Source organism: Periplaneta americana, chromosome 9 (assembly GCF_040183065.1).
Source record: "Periplaneta americana isolate PAMFEO1 chromosome 9, P.americana_PAMFEO1_priV1, whole genome shotgun sequence".
Taxonomy (NCBI): Eukaryota; Metazoa; Arthropoda; class Insecta; order Blattodea; family Blattidae; genus Periplaneta; species Periplaneta americana.
This window is the reverse complement of record NC_091125.1, coordinates 163016872-163034679: the sequence shown is the minus strand read 5'-3', so window position 1 is coordinate 163034679 and position 17808 is coordinate 163016872. Positions and strand designations below refer to the sequence as shown.

General features: G+C 34.1%; 1 protein-coding gene across 8 annotated transcripts in view; it reads left to right on the top strand.

The window, feature by feature from the left end:
• Nucleotides 1-17808, top strand: part of LOC138706697 (nuclear distribution protein nudE-like 1-B) — a 93453-nt gene that overhangs the window by 6379 nt on the left and 69266 nt on the right. For 7 of the 8 annotated variants that reach the window (XR_011334056.1, XR_011334054.1, XR_011334057.1 and 4 more), the window contains exons 2-6: nt 2335-2560; nt 5125-5299; nt 8702-8850; nt 8945-9072; nt 12993-13136. Coding sequence is in view for 3 of the 8 variants with exons in the window: in XM_069836281.1 (XP_069692382.1) it covers nt 2457-2560; nt 5125-5299; nt 8702-8850; nt 8945-9072; nt 12993-13136 (700 nt within the window). In the remaining 5 variants the exon portion in view is untranslated. The remainder of the gene's footprint in view (nt 1-2334; nt 2561-5124; nt 5300-8701; nt 8851-8944; nt 9073-12992; nt 13137-17808) is intronic. The other variant, XM_069836282.1, reaches the window with a different exon arrangement.

Sequence of the window (17808 nt, the reverse complement as noted above, 5' to 3'; positions counted from 1 at the left end):
GCTGCCCTGTTTGAATGGAGCGCTCTTCAGAACATTTTCGCTGCTCATGGAGGGTGTACCTTTCACGATTTGAGAGGACATGTGATTCAACATAATGTCCCAATGCACTTCATCCTGGTTATATATGAGCACATCTGAAAATCTACGGGAGCAATGGATAAGGAGAACCAGACCTGTTGCATGGCCAGCATGATCACCCGACTTCACGCCTTTAATTTTTTTTTTCTTTTGCGATGTGTGAAGTAATACACCACTCGAATTGACACCAGAGAGGAACAGACTATGCGAGTTTTAATTAGCTGCTTTTGATCAAATTCGACACAGGGTGATAACCACTGCTACAACGGTGTAATGAATAATCAAGTTTGGGTTAGACACTTTGATCATTTGTAATTTGTCAGCAAACATGCTTGAGAAATAATTCATTTCATAATTGTTAATGTCACTAAAACCTGTCTCTGTTTCAATGTCTCTCAGCTCCTAAATGAGGCATCGAAGAACATGAGTTGTTTTACGAAAAGTGATCCTCATTGCAAGATCTATCGATCCCCAGAGGTTCTGTATCACTCTGTATTTAGTGATCAAATAATTAACTAAGTCTAAAACTAAGTAACGTAACTAATTGATTGCACAATTTCAAGAAAAACAAAATGTTTTCGAACCTTCTATGATAGTTTAGTTTTAAGGGTAAGAGAATATTACAAATAGAGAATAAACTATTCAGAAGTGTCATTTCTTTAATTGGCTAGTGTTCTGAAGCTAAAAATGTGTTTTTAAGTGCTTTGTTCAAATCTTGTTTTTCAATTTTTAACTAAAAATTACATTATTCTTACACACTTATCACAAGAATTATTACAAATCATACGACTTTAGGAACTTGATTCTTTACAGTTTAATTATGCATACTAATGTTCAGTCTTGAAGAATTTACAAGAGTGGCTTGATTTGTAACAAATTGTTGTGACAAATGCGTAAGGAAAATGTAATTTTGTAGTTAAAAATCGAAAAAAAAAAAATTCTGTACGAAGCAATTATGGAATTCACGACACATTTTCAGCTTCAGAATACTATATATTATTTTAATGTACCGAAGTACATATGATATTTCCATGCAGATATTCTGCGTCATCATACGATGAAAGAGTAATGGAACGGAGAAAAATTCTCTCCGGCGCCGGGATTTGAACCCGGGTTTTCAGCTCTACGTGCTGATGCTTTATCCACTAAGCCACACCGGATACAAAGGGAGGGAACCCAAGAGTTGGAGCTTAATCTGAGACGATTCTAACCGGCGTCCGATTTGTATCTGGTTTGGCTTAGTGGATAAAGCATCAGCACGTAGAGCTGAAAACCCGGGTTCAAATCCCGGCGCCGGAGAGAATTTTTCTCCGTTCCATTACTCTTTCATCGTATGATGACGCAGAATATCTGCATGGAAATATCATATGTACTTCGGTACATTAAAATAATATATATGATATGCGTAAATCACTTCGTGATTTAAGACGGCGCTTATTCCGTCGGATCCCGGCCAACTAGTCACTCATATCAAGTGCACCTCAGCACATGTGTGGACTTCGGTCCTGCGTTCATAGACATCTATGACGTAGTGCAGAGGGCGGCCACTAGAGGGAACCCAAGAGTTGGAGCTTAGTCTGAGACGATTCTAACCGGCGTCCGATTTGTATCCGGTGTGGCTTAGTGGATAAAGCATCAGCACGTAGAGCTGAAAACCCGGGTTCAAATCCCGGCGCCGGAGAGAATTTTTCTCCGTTCCATTACTCTTTCATCGTATTCAGAAGACTAGCTAATTAAAGAAATGATACTCCTGAATAGTTCATTCTTTATCTGTAATAATCTTTTACCCTTAAAACTAAATAATAATGGTGTTTTACGAACAACTTCAAATTAGTGTAGCTCTGAAAATATTGAGATTATGACACATGTTTATATGACATTTTTACTCTGAATGTCTTCGGAAATAATCTTCGTAAATGACGGTAAATTCTCTTGAATCATCCTGTAGATACTAAGGCCTGGTCCTTCTTCGAGTGACATTGTAAATTACCTGTTGCTACTGCACCATTGTTTTGAATATTGGCAGAGGAAATAGGAGTGTTCTGTTAAAAAGTTTCGTAACCGCAATTGCCTATTTGAAATCTCGAGGATTTGACCTCGGGTATTTAATGCAGAAAGCTGTTGACTTAAATCGGATATTTAAATCATGTTTTCTAGGCTACATAATTTTTTTTTGTATGTGTTTGAGGATATATAATTAATTGCACATACTTATATTACTTGCGGCATCAATTTGAAATCTTTATTCTGTTTCAGAAGTCCAGATATTGTACAGTTAGAAGAATGCTAACAAAATAAGCGAGATCGTGTTTTTAACGTGAAGAGTAAGATAAAGACTAACTTATTTGAGAGAAAATTAATTTTGTGATAGTACACTTATGAGTACAGACATCCTTATCATGGATCAAGACATTCCATCGTTCAGCAGCAAAGATGAAGAAATTCTGTATTGGAAGGACTTGGCAGCTCAGCTTCATCAAGGGTGAGAATCTTAAACAGTTCACTGAACCATAGTTAAGAGTTGTGCGTCACTTAAATCACAATCACAATGTACTGTACATTTAATACTATCGAAATGTTGCACTTGGTGAAGTGAGACATAAAAGTATTGACGCACAACTCTAACTCTGTTCGATCCTTGGTCAGACATTGCTTATGTTTGCTCTTACTGATGACATTGTCAGTCAGTAAAGTAGCCAGTTATTAGACAAAGCTAATGCAACATTTGCAATATAAAACATAGTTGGTTCCCATTTAAAAAGAGAAAGTTGACTCTAATATCTTGAAAAGTATTTCATGTACAAAAGCACATTACGTGCATCAGATGTCCCCTTCGATGTAATTTAACTTGTAATTGTCGGTTTATGTAGGCCTATATCAGAAATATTTTACATGCTTTTCGGAGATGAAAGAGTGAAGTGGACCACCCGTTATAGAAGTCTCACCACATATTTCGTTGTGAATACAATATTAGAAGATTGAATGATGAGTCTTGTTAAGTGCAGGCTACATAATCAGCTTACTAGAATACCAGAGATGTTAGGTAATTTGCAGAATACGAAATAACAAATTCATGCCATCAGAATATCGAGAAATCCCTTGTAGCTTAAGGGGAGAGGATGGTATTTTTTAAAACTTTTTTCCTATTTGGTGCAAAATATTAATTTTTTGTATGTAGAGAGCTCGTAGCTGTAGGATCTCAACCAAATATTTTGAAAAAAAAAATTACTTGGGGGCCCAAATTTGAAAAAAATATACCCAATGCAGGATTGTACTAAAACCGATATATCTAAACTGTTTTTAAAGATAGATTCAAACTTTTTTTTTGCAATGTATTTGCAAAAGTATGTTCTACAAACTGTCTGTAACAGAATTTTGATATTAGCCCCTACGTTTGTAAAATAAACAATTAAAATTTAATAACAATTTTCTGATTTCCTTTCTTGCAAACGGACGTATTTTTAAAATGAAATCAGTTAACAAAATTCTGTTACAGAGAAACGTTTCCTAATAGTCTAAGGCCCAATTGTATAAAACTCCCTGACTAAAGATCAACTTTGATCGAAGATCGAAAAGTAAACCGAGTTCAGACACTTCTTCTATTGTATAAAACTTTTCTGTGATCGAATTACCTTGGTTCAAATGCAATCTAAGTTCACGTGAAAAGGATTTGGCAACATCGCATAAACAGGTGAAATACGTGATGTGCGGACCATGTTATACAGGTTTTTTCAATGTTGCCAATCTAGCGATTTTAACTCTTTTTCAACAACAATTTCTTTTAACTTTTATATTGCTTAAATAGGGATTTAGTGACCTTTTTAGCACCCCATAGTGACAAAATTTAATCTTTCTTTGTTGATAATGAGAAATCTAGCGACTTTACAACTACTTTTTCGCGACTTTCCGTATTACACTCTGTTGGAGACACTGTTTTTTTTTTTTTTTGCAATGTAAATAATGGCGGACAATAAGAAGAAGGTTGACTATTCTCCAAGTTGTTATCATGTTATGGTGTTTGATACTGCTAAACATAATAAAGCTTCATAAAACTACAATTTTCGTTTAGTAATACAGTTAATTGAACATTTATGAATGTACCTATCATATCCATTAATAATTAATGATTGTTATAAACATAATATAATTATAGGTTATGTTATTTGATACTGCTGAACACGATAGAGCCTTATAAAATATAAGAATGTTTGTGTATTAAGGCAAGAAATTGAAAGAAATATATGTAAATGTACCTAACATATCTATTAATATTAATAATAATGAATATTTTATTTGCACAATCTGTTACTCGTGTATTTCAAACAGAAAAGAAATAACTGAACTTGGATCATCTAACTTAATCGGAGAAATTTCTTCAGTCAAAGTTGACTTTAGTTTGAGACAAATTAATCTCAGATTAGACTTTATACAACACAAAATTCCAAGTTCAGCTGAAACAAGGATCAATTTAACCTCTGATCTAAGATTAAATGGTTTATACAGTCGGGCCTAAAGAATGTGTGTTTTAAATTTCATGCGTCTTTAATAGTTCAGAAATTATATCCATTTTTGTCTGGAAATGTAGCAAAAAAAATAAAGTTACTGGAAACCAATAAAAGTGGGTGTGTGATTTAAAAATCCATAGCGCAGGAAGTTTAAAAATGGCGTTTCAATATCCGATAAGGGCACAAATACCCACGAAATGTTATACAATGCATTGCACACATATCAAAGGGTATTTTAAAGAAAAAAAAAATTTAATTTAATTTACCGGAAACAACAATAAAAGTGGGCAAGTGATTTAAAAATCCATAACGCAGGAAGTTTAAAAAGGTGACTCAACATCCGATAAGGGCACAAATACCCACAAAATGTTATGCTATGCATTCCACACATATCACAGAGTATTTTAAAGAAATTTTTTGTTTTTTGAAAATTTACTCATTTTTCACCAAAAAGTACCATCCTCTCCCCTTAAGTAAAGTAGTGTCTGTGCTCACTATTCTCGATTTATGGAGAAGTAGTGACATTGTGAATGTCTTGCAGATTGGAAGAAGCACGAGAAGACACAAGACAAGTAGAGCGGGAGTTGGAAGAGTTTCAAGAAAACTCTCAACAACTGGAAAAAGAACTAGAAACACAGTTGGAACAGGCTGATAAAACAATACGGGATCTGCGGACACGTAACAACAGACTTCAGTTAGATAACGACACACTGAAGGTATTATTTCTGTTCATTTAAAAATTGGTTGAAACATTTATTTTGACGTAATACTTATATAGGGGAGAAGTGGGCACAGTGAGACATTTTTTATTAGATGGTAAATTTTGATGTTGAAATGTTTGTAACAGTGGAGTTGTAGGTTGCATGAGTAAAGTAACAGTATTTTTCATACTCTATTTGATTCTAGTTATAAAGGTGAGTGATGAAAAAATAATTCGTAATTTTTCACTCTAGAAGTAAAATTTTGGCTTGTGTTTAATGAAGGTTATATTGGATATACAAATTAAATAGAAATATGAATGTTTTGTTACCTAATACTATGGTATTTGACGTTATGTTTTGCAAAGTTACGTCTTTCTTGTTTTGATTTTGAAGTGATGGTGCCATTTTTAAACGAACTATGCGTAAAGGGAACAGTGACACATGCCATTGAAGGGTACACTGAGACGTCTCACTGTTCCCATTTACCAATAATTTGCAAAAATAAACTGTAATTATATTACGTTTACCGGTAACTAACATTAAAAATGAACATACTAGCAACCAATTTAGGAACTATAGCTTAAAATAATGGATACATTACATTTTAATGGTTTCTTAAATAAAAAAATTATTCACAAAATTAAAAAAATAAAAAATAATAAAGAATTAAATTAAATTCTTATACTTACAAGCTTTGTTGTCACCAAAAATTCATTTTATTTTTTAGCAAAAGTTTGAAAAGTCATGGAAAATTCACTTTTCCAAATGTTCCAGATGTTTCAATGGTTTCGAATTCAGACATAAAAATGATTCTAAATAAGCCTACAGAACATGGCAAGATAAAGAGACAGCAAGCTTTCTTTTCTTTTGAAATAAATTTAAATCATTTTAATGTCCGTTAATAGACACTGGTGTCTCACTGTACTCTCCTGAATAGGAAGAGTGAGACGTTTGCATTTTTTTTTGACAAACTCGCATTGTATATTATGTCCTTTATCTATTAACATTTCTGTTTATGTATTATTGTACTCCATGTTTTAATGTATATTTCTGTTGCACTTGATTTTAAAAATACTTGAAATTTCACTTGCATACATATGTCTTAATATTTTGTCTCTCACTGTACCCACTACTCCCCTACTACAGTAGAACCATATCACATTAGCAGTCTCCCAAATTTGAAGGTCTACAACAGCAGATTTCATTAATTTATTAATTTCCACAAAACAGATGGCATCATAATAAGCCTTAACTTCTGTGTGTTTCTTTTATTTTAATCAATTTATTGCTGTTCCTATTGAAAATAAAGGAAAGGATGACTGTATCCAATGGTGATAATTCTCCTTTTTAAATGTTTTAGCCAGAACAACACTAAAGTTTGTAGTACTATATTGAATTAGGCAATGACATTACCCTTAAAGAATTGTGACATTCATAATTTTTCCTGTGTACCCTACAAATACTAGTAGGCCTTTATAAAACCTAAAATGCAAAATGGCTATGAACTGTAAATCGGCCCAAATTATTTTTACCATGCTGTTCTTGCCTTAGATAAAAAAGAGAAATTAAATGAATTGTTTTGTATGTTTCCAGACTCCAATGTTTCGGAGAAATAATTAATTATTAAATTGTAGAATTATTTATACCGGTACTTTTTTTTTTCCTTCGAAATTTTGTTCAGTTATGCCTCTGCAAGCTACAACAAAAACACAATAGCTACTTGTGCCCAGGTCTAGCTTGAAACAGAATAAAAAGGGCTCACTGTCAAGTGTTTACCAAGCTCAATTTTTAATTGAAGGTGAACAACTAAATGAAGATTTTAAAGATTAAGAATTAAAAGGAAGGAGTTTCCTCTCTTTACTTTACTTTAACTACGTATCACATTAGGTGTCAGTTTTCATGAGTAGAGAGAGATTAGAAATTATTACAATTATAATTCTGTGTAAATTTGTGAAATCGATTACATATAATGTATATTTAAACTGCAAATCAAGATTTCAGGTATAACTCCCTGTAAAGTTGACTTGAATAATTTCGAGGGAAAAATTGTTCCGGAGCTGGGTATCGAACCCGGGACCTTTGGTTTAACGTTTGGTACGTTAAACCAAAGGTCCCGGGTTCGATACCCGGCTCCGGAACAATTTTTCCCTCGAAATTATTCAAGTCAACTTTACAGGGAGTTATACCTGAAATCTTGATTTGCATAATACACGTCACTGTTCGTTAACAGAAAGCCACAATTTAAGTCACACGGAGTTAGTGTGCACTCGAAGTTGGTTGCTTGACGGTTGTCAGCCCACTTTGAGGTCTGTGGATATAGAGGGAAAAATTGGATCGGTGTCGGTTAGAGTTCCCGAGTAGCTCAGTGGTAGAGCGTTGGTACGTTAAACCAAAGGTCCCGGGTTCGATACCCGGCTCCGGAACAATTTTTCCCTCGAAATTATTCAAATCAACTTTACAGGGAGTTATACCTGAAATCTTGATTTGCATAATACACGTCACTGTTCGTTAACAGAAAGCCACAATTTAAGTCACACGTAGTTAGTGTGCACTCGAAGTTGGTTGCTTGACGGTTGTCAGCCCACTTTGAGGTCTGTGGATATAGAGGGAAAAATTGGATCGGTGTCGGTTAGAGTTCCCAAGTAGCTCAGTGGTAGAGCGTTGGTACGTTAAACCAAAGGTCCCGGGTTCGATACCCGGCTCCGGAACAATTTTTCCCTCGAAATTATTCAAATCAACTTTACAGGGAGTTATACCTGAAATCTTGATTTGCATAATACACGTCACTGTTCGTTAACAGAAAGCCACAATTTAAGTCACACGGAGTTAGTGTGCACTCGAAGTTGGTTGCTTGACGGTTGTCAGCCCACTTTGAGGTCTGTGGATATAGAGGGAAAAATTGGATCGGTGTCGGTTAGAGTTCCCGAGTAGCTCAGTGGTAGAGCGTTGGTACGTTAAACCAAAGGTCCCGGGTTCGATACCCGGCTCCGGAACAATTTTTCCCTCGAAATTATTTATATTTAAACTGTATAATTTATAAATGAAGTGAAATATTTTAAATTTGAGATTGAAGAGAATGCCTTTCTTTGTAATCCAGACTATTGAAGTTAATCTCCTTACTGGGATTCATATTTAACTACATTTAATGAAGTGTTTTGAATAAGAGTGCAAGACAGTCTGTAAATAGTAATATCATTGGCAATATAAGAGAACTGAATTCTTTATTATTATTTTTTTTTTATTTTATTTTAGATGAACATAGACCCTAGTCTTCAAAAGATCGTTTTTCATATATTGAATCAGAAATGTAAAAGTTCAATACAATAATAAGATGCATCTTTAATTAGCTGTAAGTTATATGACTAAATCTGCATTGATTTTATTTTAATTGAATTTGTTTTTACGTTTTATCAACAGGATAGTTTCGAACAAACAAAAAGACAAAACAATACGCAAATATCTGAACTTCAGACGACAGTTGCTAATTACCGAAGTCACGAAGAGAATCTACTAAAGTATATTAGAGAATTAGAACAGAAGAATGACGACTTGGAAAGATCTCATAGGTAGGTAATTGTTACTAGGGTTAACTCAGTAAGTTTTTAATGCTAAAGCTACCCCTCTAGTTATTTACATAGAACTTGAAATTATAATTTGCAGGGCAATGATGACGTCTGTGTCCGAATTCGAATCCAAGTTGAACTCTGCAATAGAACGCAATGCCCTTCTGGAATCCGAACAGGATGAAGCTAGGGCAATGGTACAAAGACTGAAAGATGAAGCTAGAGGTGAGTTTGTGTGGATTGAGGAAAATGTAACTTTGAATATAACACAGAAAAAAATTGGTTCTAGGGATATTATCGTTAAACTGGAGAATAGGTGTGGGAACTTTCAGCCATGTTGTTAACAATGATAACCAAGTACACAATGTCGCCAACATATGGGCAAGGGAAGGAGAAAGAAAAAAATGAAATTTCTCCTGTGCTATGGTACATCTATACTAATAATAAATCTGTAGCCGAAATTTTTCTGGTAATTTTCGATTTTCCAAAAATAATTGGTCCTAACAATATAATTAACCGCCCTGAAACCGAAAATCGCTTTTTTGAAATTTTTGTTTCCATGTCTGTCTGTCTGTCTGTCTGTCTGTCTGTCTGTCTGGATGTTTGTTACCTTTTCACGTGATAATGGCTGAACCGATTTATATGAAAATTGGAATATAAATTAAGTTCGTTGTAACTTAGAATTTAGGCTATATGGCATTCAAAATATTTTATTTAAAAGGGGGGTTATAAGGGGGCTTGAATTAAATCGAAATATCTCCCTTATTATTAATTTTCATGAAAAATATTACATGACAAAAGTTTCTTTAAAAATAATTTCCGATAAGATTTATTCCATGCAAATTCTGATAGGACTGATATTTAATGAGATAAATGAGTTTCAAAATTACAATAACACCATCTAAGGCAGTGTAATGAAATAAAAAGCAAACGACTTCGTCTATAAGGGGCCTTGGACAACAACAATCGAAAGCTATGAAACATAGCCTACAGAGAATGTTTCTGTGTTTGTATGAAGTAATATCGGAAGCTAAATTAACCGATTGTATAGGCCTAATTAATTATTAATTCACTATTGGAAAGTGTAGTTTCTCTAGATGGACATAATGCTATAATGTTATTACAGTAACTTCTGAGTGAATCGGGACAGGTAAGATTAAAATAGCTTCTTATGCACAGAAAACTTGTTAGGCATTCATTTCCTGTATTTACTAAAATAATTTTTGTGACCAAATGAGTGGTCTCTGGATCAAAATGATCGCATTTTAATTTTTTAAATACAATTTAAGTAACATATTAAACGATTTATCCTTCTATCAAACACGAATGTTTCCTGGATCAAATGCCCTATTTTAATTATGTAATTACTTTATATTTATTTCTAACGGGTGCAACGGAGCGCACGGGTATGGCTAGTTCGAAATATAACAATGCTATCTTTATTGTAGAGAGACCTACAGCCTAGTACTGACCTTGTAATAAAATGAAGCTGACACAATTTGAAATTTAACTTGTTGTTTATTAAAAATTGGATAGCTGTGAAAAAATTACTTTTCAAAGATATAATGTTAATAAATATACCGTAACATAATAATAATAATAATGATAATAATAATAATAATAATAATAATAATAATAATACACAAAATTTAAAATACCAATACTGTAAATTGTAAACAATTTTAATAACCCCCCCCCCCCCCCACATGACAAAAGTCTGCGTATATTACTGCAAACTACTACATACTAAATAAAATGATTACGAATTTTCTTACAGTAATCTTTACGTTGAGAAAATATAATAATAATAATAATAATAATAATAAATAATCTGTTTTTAGGGCAAGTTTGAATAAACATGTACGTTTCTTCCCTTCAAATATGCATTCATATTCCTAATAAGTTGTAAGAATACTGGTCAAAAGAAAAATGTGCAAGACCACCCAAAAGATTGAGATTAATTTCATTAGTCCTAAGATCAGAACTGGTTAATGAGCCTAAAGCTTACAGATTATGCTGGTAGTATTCAATCATAGATCTGTAAAATCGTCGATAAATGCACATTTTGTCAAAGAATATAATTTTGCATATATATTTTGATTGTTACATGCTACCTACATTTGCGTAAAATCAGGTTATAGTTATTGAATCATTTAAGTATGGCCTTAGTAATAAGAAGCTAAGGAACTAGGTCAGATTGATGATTGGTCATGCGTATTTTTTGTGACCTTGTAGATCAGCTGTGTATAATGTGGCCTTCATATGTATGAATCATGCAAAACATGATGCTATCACGAAGTAGAGGCCAAAGTTTACTACGTCTAAGGTCATTTAAATTATTTATTTTATTAATCTGATATTCTGGACATTCACCAGATCTTAGCTGTTTATAATGCTATAAATAACTTATTAAATCTTATTTTTTCCTCTTTTATAAACATTAAAGAAAAAAAAAATCGGTAGAGCTTTGAAAGTATCACTTTGTTGTGAATGTTGTTAAAATTATTCTTTCACTTTCCTCCTGCTTTGTGAATTGATGTCTAAGTTGTTAAGGGGACACTATTAGCGAGGTGACTGGTCTATAAGCTATCCACTTCGCTGCTTTTTTTCTTCTTTCTCTCTTCTTTTTTGTCACTTTGTCGTCTTTTTCCTTCACATCTTATTCTTCTCCATCTTCTAGAAACAAAAAACAGTCTATTTGATAGATAATGAGATTTTGATAGTACAGTAGAACCTCTATTATCCATGGTAATGAAGGGGGTGGACTGAACGGTTAATCGAAAAAATTGGATAATCCGTACCATAAAAGATTTTCATAAATTAAATGCATTAATAGTACTTTGACCTATAGTTTCATAATTTCCTTCGTGGTCTTGTGTTTAACATGTTACATAGTGGATCAGGAGATCACTGAAAGTTTGGTTGTTACCGATGAGTTTTTAAGGGCCAAGGGTTGATAGTTGATGATTGTCTGCGGAAAGATAGGAATATTTGAAGTTTCATGTTGTAGATTTACATACTTTATGCACTTTATCCTGGTCCTTTTTTATTAAATCGCGTACAGTTTCTCCTCTCCCAAACCTCTCGATTATTTGTAATTTGTTACGCTAATTAACACAACACGTTTTCTTTTGGCAACTGTGGAAGACATTTTGCATAAAAGTTATACAATATGACTAATCGAATTGTAATGATAAGCAAAGAATGATATATGAAGGGTACACGGGAAAAACGATCAAGGTCCATCAAAAATCGAAATTGAGTTAATAATGCCATCTTATAGTGGAAAGGAAGTACTATCATGTGGTCTAGCTAGTAATAAGAAATCATCGTTCTTGACATTCCACTACGTCAATTTCTGTTAAATACACACATAACAAAGTATTAAGTATTCAAACTTTAAAATTCGTTTTTCTCGAAACTTTCTAAAATGGACCTTGATTGTTATTCCCGTGTACCCTCCATATGGGTTTGTGGAAGTTCTTGGGGTAATATCTTTGAAAGAGATAGTGACTATTTTATAAGTAGACTAACTATTTCTGTTGCTGACAGTAAAGCATTCCTACTACATACTGTGGTACTTGTAAGGGTAAAGGCTTGTAATAACCCTCTGTAGAAATTTTTTTTTATTGGGTTATTTTACGACGCTGTATCAACATCTAAGGTTATTTAGCGTCTGAACGAAATAGTGATAATGCCGGTGAAATGAGTCTGGGGTCCAGCACCGAAAGTTACCCAGCATTTGCTCGTATTGGGTTGAGGGAAAACCCCCAGAAAAAACCTCAACCAGGTAACTTGCCCCGACCGGGATTCGAACCCGGGCCACCTGGTTTTGCGGCCAGACGCGCTGACCGTTACTCCACAGGTGTGGACCTCTGTAGAAAAACTACGTAGAAACATAAACTACAGTACTTCATAATGTTTTCTGCAGGAGAATAAGAAAAAAAAAGTCGGATAATCCAACAATCAATTAATAGGGTGACGGATAATCGGGGTTCTACTGTAGTCGATGTCTGACAGTCCCTTAAGGTATGAGGTAGGGAGTTTCGATGACGAGAAATTGAAACTGTGAATGATGAAAATTGTCGGGAAGTGTATTAACTTTGAGGTTACATAATTCATGTGTCTGTGTCTTTGTTTCACAGATCTGAGGCAGGAAATGAAGATCCGGAACCGTGAGGTGCCAGACAATGACAAGTGTCTGGAGAGAGTGAGGAGCCCAATCGACTCGAACAAGCTCAAGGTGGAAATGGAGACCCAGACTGCAGTTCCAGGCTCTCCTCTCAAAAGTAAGCTGAACCTGGCATATCGTAGAACCAAGTCCGTAAGCCTTGCACTAAACTGCATGAGAAACCCACCCACTTGATGAAGAAAGAAATCTTGGTTCCTGTTAGGTAGCTTTAAGACGTTGCAGGAAATGAATTCTTAATGAAAACATTTTTTATGACGAGAAACCATATTTACAAACAGTGTCCAGCTGTGAAAGGAGGATGGGCATAATTCTATGAACAGTCTTCTCTATATTATGGAATGCATGTAACTCAGAGAACGTAATATTCTTATCTTTTGGTTATCGCCTACCTAGTTACAGCTTTTTTTTATTCAAGCTTCCGTGTGACTATTGGAATTCCTTGTCCTTTCTCTGTGTTCTCGTTTCCTACCTCATTTCTCTCTTTCTTGCACAGTTTCTTAATATAAATACAGCAGTGTATCTCAAATCTTTCCAGCTTTTACCTTTGAAATATTGTATATAATATAAATTAAAATGGGTGAATGATGCAAACACCTGTCAGTGTGAAAAAATAATAAAAATAAATTAAAATTTAGCAAAATTATGTTCATGGTCTCTCATACAAAAATTTTCAGTCAACTGCTTTTCACAACTTTTTTTCATTTGTAACTATTCTTGCAAAAGGACTGATATTGATCACTCTGTGTTAATGTTTAGACATTCGAAGTAACATTTGCCATTTACCTGGAAATTATATTACAAAATTCGCTTAGTTATACTTGTTTGTTTTGCACTTCATTATGAAAACTATGTAATTCACGAAAAGGCACTTCCAAGTTTAACATGGGACTAAAAAATTAATTAGCATTTTGGCTATGTCAAAACGATGGAGTAAGTGGGTTAAGATTTGTTGGAGGAATGGGCTTAGAGAATTGCTTTGTAAGATGTATATTTTTCAAAATAAATATTGGTGTGTACATTGTAATGTCTTTTACTTATGCTTTTGCGTGTTTAAAATTGAGTGGAACAGTAACAGTACTGTGTTCATATTATATTTATTTAAAAAATACTAAACTATTATTAACTCTGTAATTATTCCAGCAGGTTATTATTGCTGGAAATACATAATCTAACAGTTAGACGAAAGTTAGTGCCTGAAATGTTTTCCATTTAAGTTTGTCTTGAGTTATTTTTTTTTAATTTCCTGCATTATCTTTCAGTCAAGTTTAAGAAAGCGTGTAGATAGGCAAGTGGTCAGTTAGGATATATAGAACCGAGGGAGTGTACTGTATATCATTTCATTAGCAGTAATAAATTTTGCCTTTTGGTCTAGTCTAATCTGTCTCTCTCTTGTTATTGGTAGGTATTCATCATTACGTCATTTTCATTCTTTCCCAATACGAACTTGTCTCCTACTTTTGTATATCTTTATATAAACAATATGAATTAAAAAAAAAAATGTTCAGCTTTCTTCTTAAGATCTGTATATGTTCCACAGTTACTGGAGTTCAGTATTTTTAAATAGGCTATGTCAGATGTGCTAGACTGTTACATAATTTGTATAAATACTAAATTTTTGCAATTTTTTCTGTCCGTTGTAAAGTGTGACATAGTCTACCTTCAGTACCTATATTGATCCATTATTTCTAGTTTATTTCTTCTATTTATTATCTTGTAGAGCTTTGTTTCCTATTTTATACTATGTATTAGTGCTACGTTACTGAAAATTTGTTTCTTTTAATAATCGAACTGCCCTTTGAATTCCCCCTTTTCTTTAACTTTTATGTCTTTAAAATTTTCTGACTTGCCAAAAGTAGGCCTAATAAATTCTTTGGTGCCTTAAGTTCAATGGGTATAACTGTCCTGTTAAAATTATGACATCAAAAATATCAGTGAGTGCTACCTGCATTACTTTTATTTCTTATATACCGGTAATTGAAAGTACCTGTAGTAACTACGTTTTATTTATTTTTTTATTACAATTTTTTTGTAGTTCATTTCAATATAACAGTACTGATGCAATATAAAGTGATTAGTATGTATAGTTTGCAACCAAAATTCTTCTTTATTTTCACATAAACATACCACGAATACCCCTTCAGTCATTTGTAGGCTTACTGTATATTATAATGGAATGACATTTCGAAATTGGTGGATAGTTTACACTCTCCTTGGTGTTAGGTTGTTATATAATACTGTATTTTGTAAAATGGGGCTGAAATTCTGTCTTAAAACTGAATTTGTAAACAAGTAGGACTCGTTTTATAATTACAATATTTTTTTTTACATCTCACGGTGATGTAAAAATAATTTTTATAATGATATTTTTATTATTTGAATCATTGAAGTTTATATTTCTCTTCAAATTGAACCCTGCTTAGTAAGAATTTTACCATATGTTTCTGTCATTGTTCTTTTTTTCCTTAGTGTACAGTACAGAAGTCATGTGTGGAAAGTTGCATTAATAGTTCGTGGTGAGAGTTTATATGCAATGGCAAATGAATAACTAGAATTGTCTGTATATCCAGCAGATTGTACATTATTCAACAAACCATATTGGAGAAACTAATGGAATTGATTTATACTGTTTTATGCATATTAAAGAGGGAAAAGTTTTGAAGTATTAATTTGTAAGATATGCCTATGTTTTGATTTGTCTTTGTTTTAAGCTAGCAGTGTATGATGTGTACTAAGTATGAGACGTATTTTAAGTCATTGTCTCTTATGTACAGAGCATGTTGTTATGTTGAGCATGATCTCATCATAATGTCCTTCTCATGTTGTGGTAGTTTTTAAGTCTGCTTACACTCCATGCACGTTACAGTAGAGTAAACAATACTTGTTAAGTGTTTGATAGCATTTGAAAAGTTTTATCGTTTGATTTTAACAGGTTTTTATTTGCTTTTATAAGAGCAATCATCTCTGTACGTAACTTTGTATCTCCTTCTCTTAATTCTGTATTAGCATGGCGGTAGTGCTGCACATCATATTGGTGTGAAAGGTCAGTTTACTTAACCCAGCGTTTCTCAAACTTTTTTTAAATGAGGGCCACTTTTTTTGAGTCAGAACAGTTCCACGGAGCACTTTACTCTTGTTCCCTTCGAAAGCAAATTTATAATTTTTGTAGTATACTACTAGGTTCAAAAAGTTCCCGGAATTTTACTACCATTTTTCGTATTAATATATAACAAGGGATATTATACATTTGTTTTGTTGGTAACATTCATGATGCCATTTTCTTTAAGTTTGTTGATAATGGCGATTGTTGGTTTTGAGTTGTAGGCAATTGTTTATCATAGTGTTTTGTTTGTTCGTCGCATTTTGTAATTATGTCCACAGAGCAACGTACAAACATCAAGTTCTGTGTTTTGATATACAAAACTCCTGCAGAGACATTAAGATTATTGGAAGAAGCATATGGCGAAGCAGCTCAAGTGTATGCCTGGCATAAACGCTTTTCTGGTGGCCGCGATACGTACGCAGCGGCCGACCAACAACTGCAACAAATGAAGCAATCGCTCAGCGTGTGCGTAATGCTGTGAGGGACGACCTACGTAAAACCATAAAAGAGGTAGCAGCAGAGGTCGGAATATCAGTCGGAAGTGTGCATAATGTTCTTCACAAGCATCTCAACATGCATTACGTGTCTCAGAAGTTAGTTCCGAAAATGTTGTCGGCAGAACAGAAAGAAACAAGAATGACTCTTGCTGGGGACATGATCAGTATGGCTGATGAAGATGGTGATTTCTTAAACAAAATTATTGCTGGTGATGAAACTTGGTACTACTTGTACGACCCAGTCCCTAAACGACAGTCATCTGAGTGGAAATCGAAAACATCTCCTCGGAAGCAAAAATTTCCTAGGGACACTTCCAAAGGCAAAGTTATGTTGGAAGTTTTCTTCGACTCTCAGGGTCTCATCCACCATGAGTTCATTCCAGAAGGTCGTACTGTAACGAAAGAATTGTACGTAGAAATCTTCCGTCGCCTCCTGGACGCAGTGAGAAGGAAACGTCCAGAAAAGTGGGTAGAAAACAACTGGTTCCTTATGCATGACAATGCACCTGCTCATCGCGCAATTATTGTAAAGAATTTTCTTGCCAGGCAACACATAACTGCTTTGGATCACCCACCATACTCTCCTGATCTCTCACCACCTGATTACTTCCTGTTTCCCCGTCTGAAAAGTCATCTGAAAGGACGGAGATTCAATGCTGAAGAGGTTATCGCAAACGCGACGAGAGCACTAAGACGGGTTTCACAAAATGGCTTCCAGCCTGCTTCCAGGAACTCTACACGCGTTGGCAAAAGTGTGTTGTTGCGAAAGGCAACTATTTTGAAGGGAATACTGTGGAATAGTGTTTAAGGTACGTTGTTTCTATGATAATAGCAAATTCCGGGAACTTTTTGAACCTAGTATGTATTTTAATATCAATGTACAGTGAAACCTCTCCTTAAGGACACCCCCAAGATACGGACACTCCTCATATATGGACAGATTTTTTTTGTCCCAACTGAAATAATGTAGAAATAATGATAAATTTAACTCTCGTTTACGGACACTCTCAGACACGGACACGGACAGCTGTTTCACAGTCCTGAAGTTTGCTTTACCTCCTGACTGCGGACAGAACTTGGATTTCAAGACCTGATTGGTTACAGAAATGGAAAATTTAGTACAGAAATTCTTTAACATGAAAGAGGATAATAAGGGTCTCATAGGCTACCAC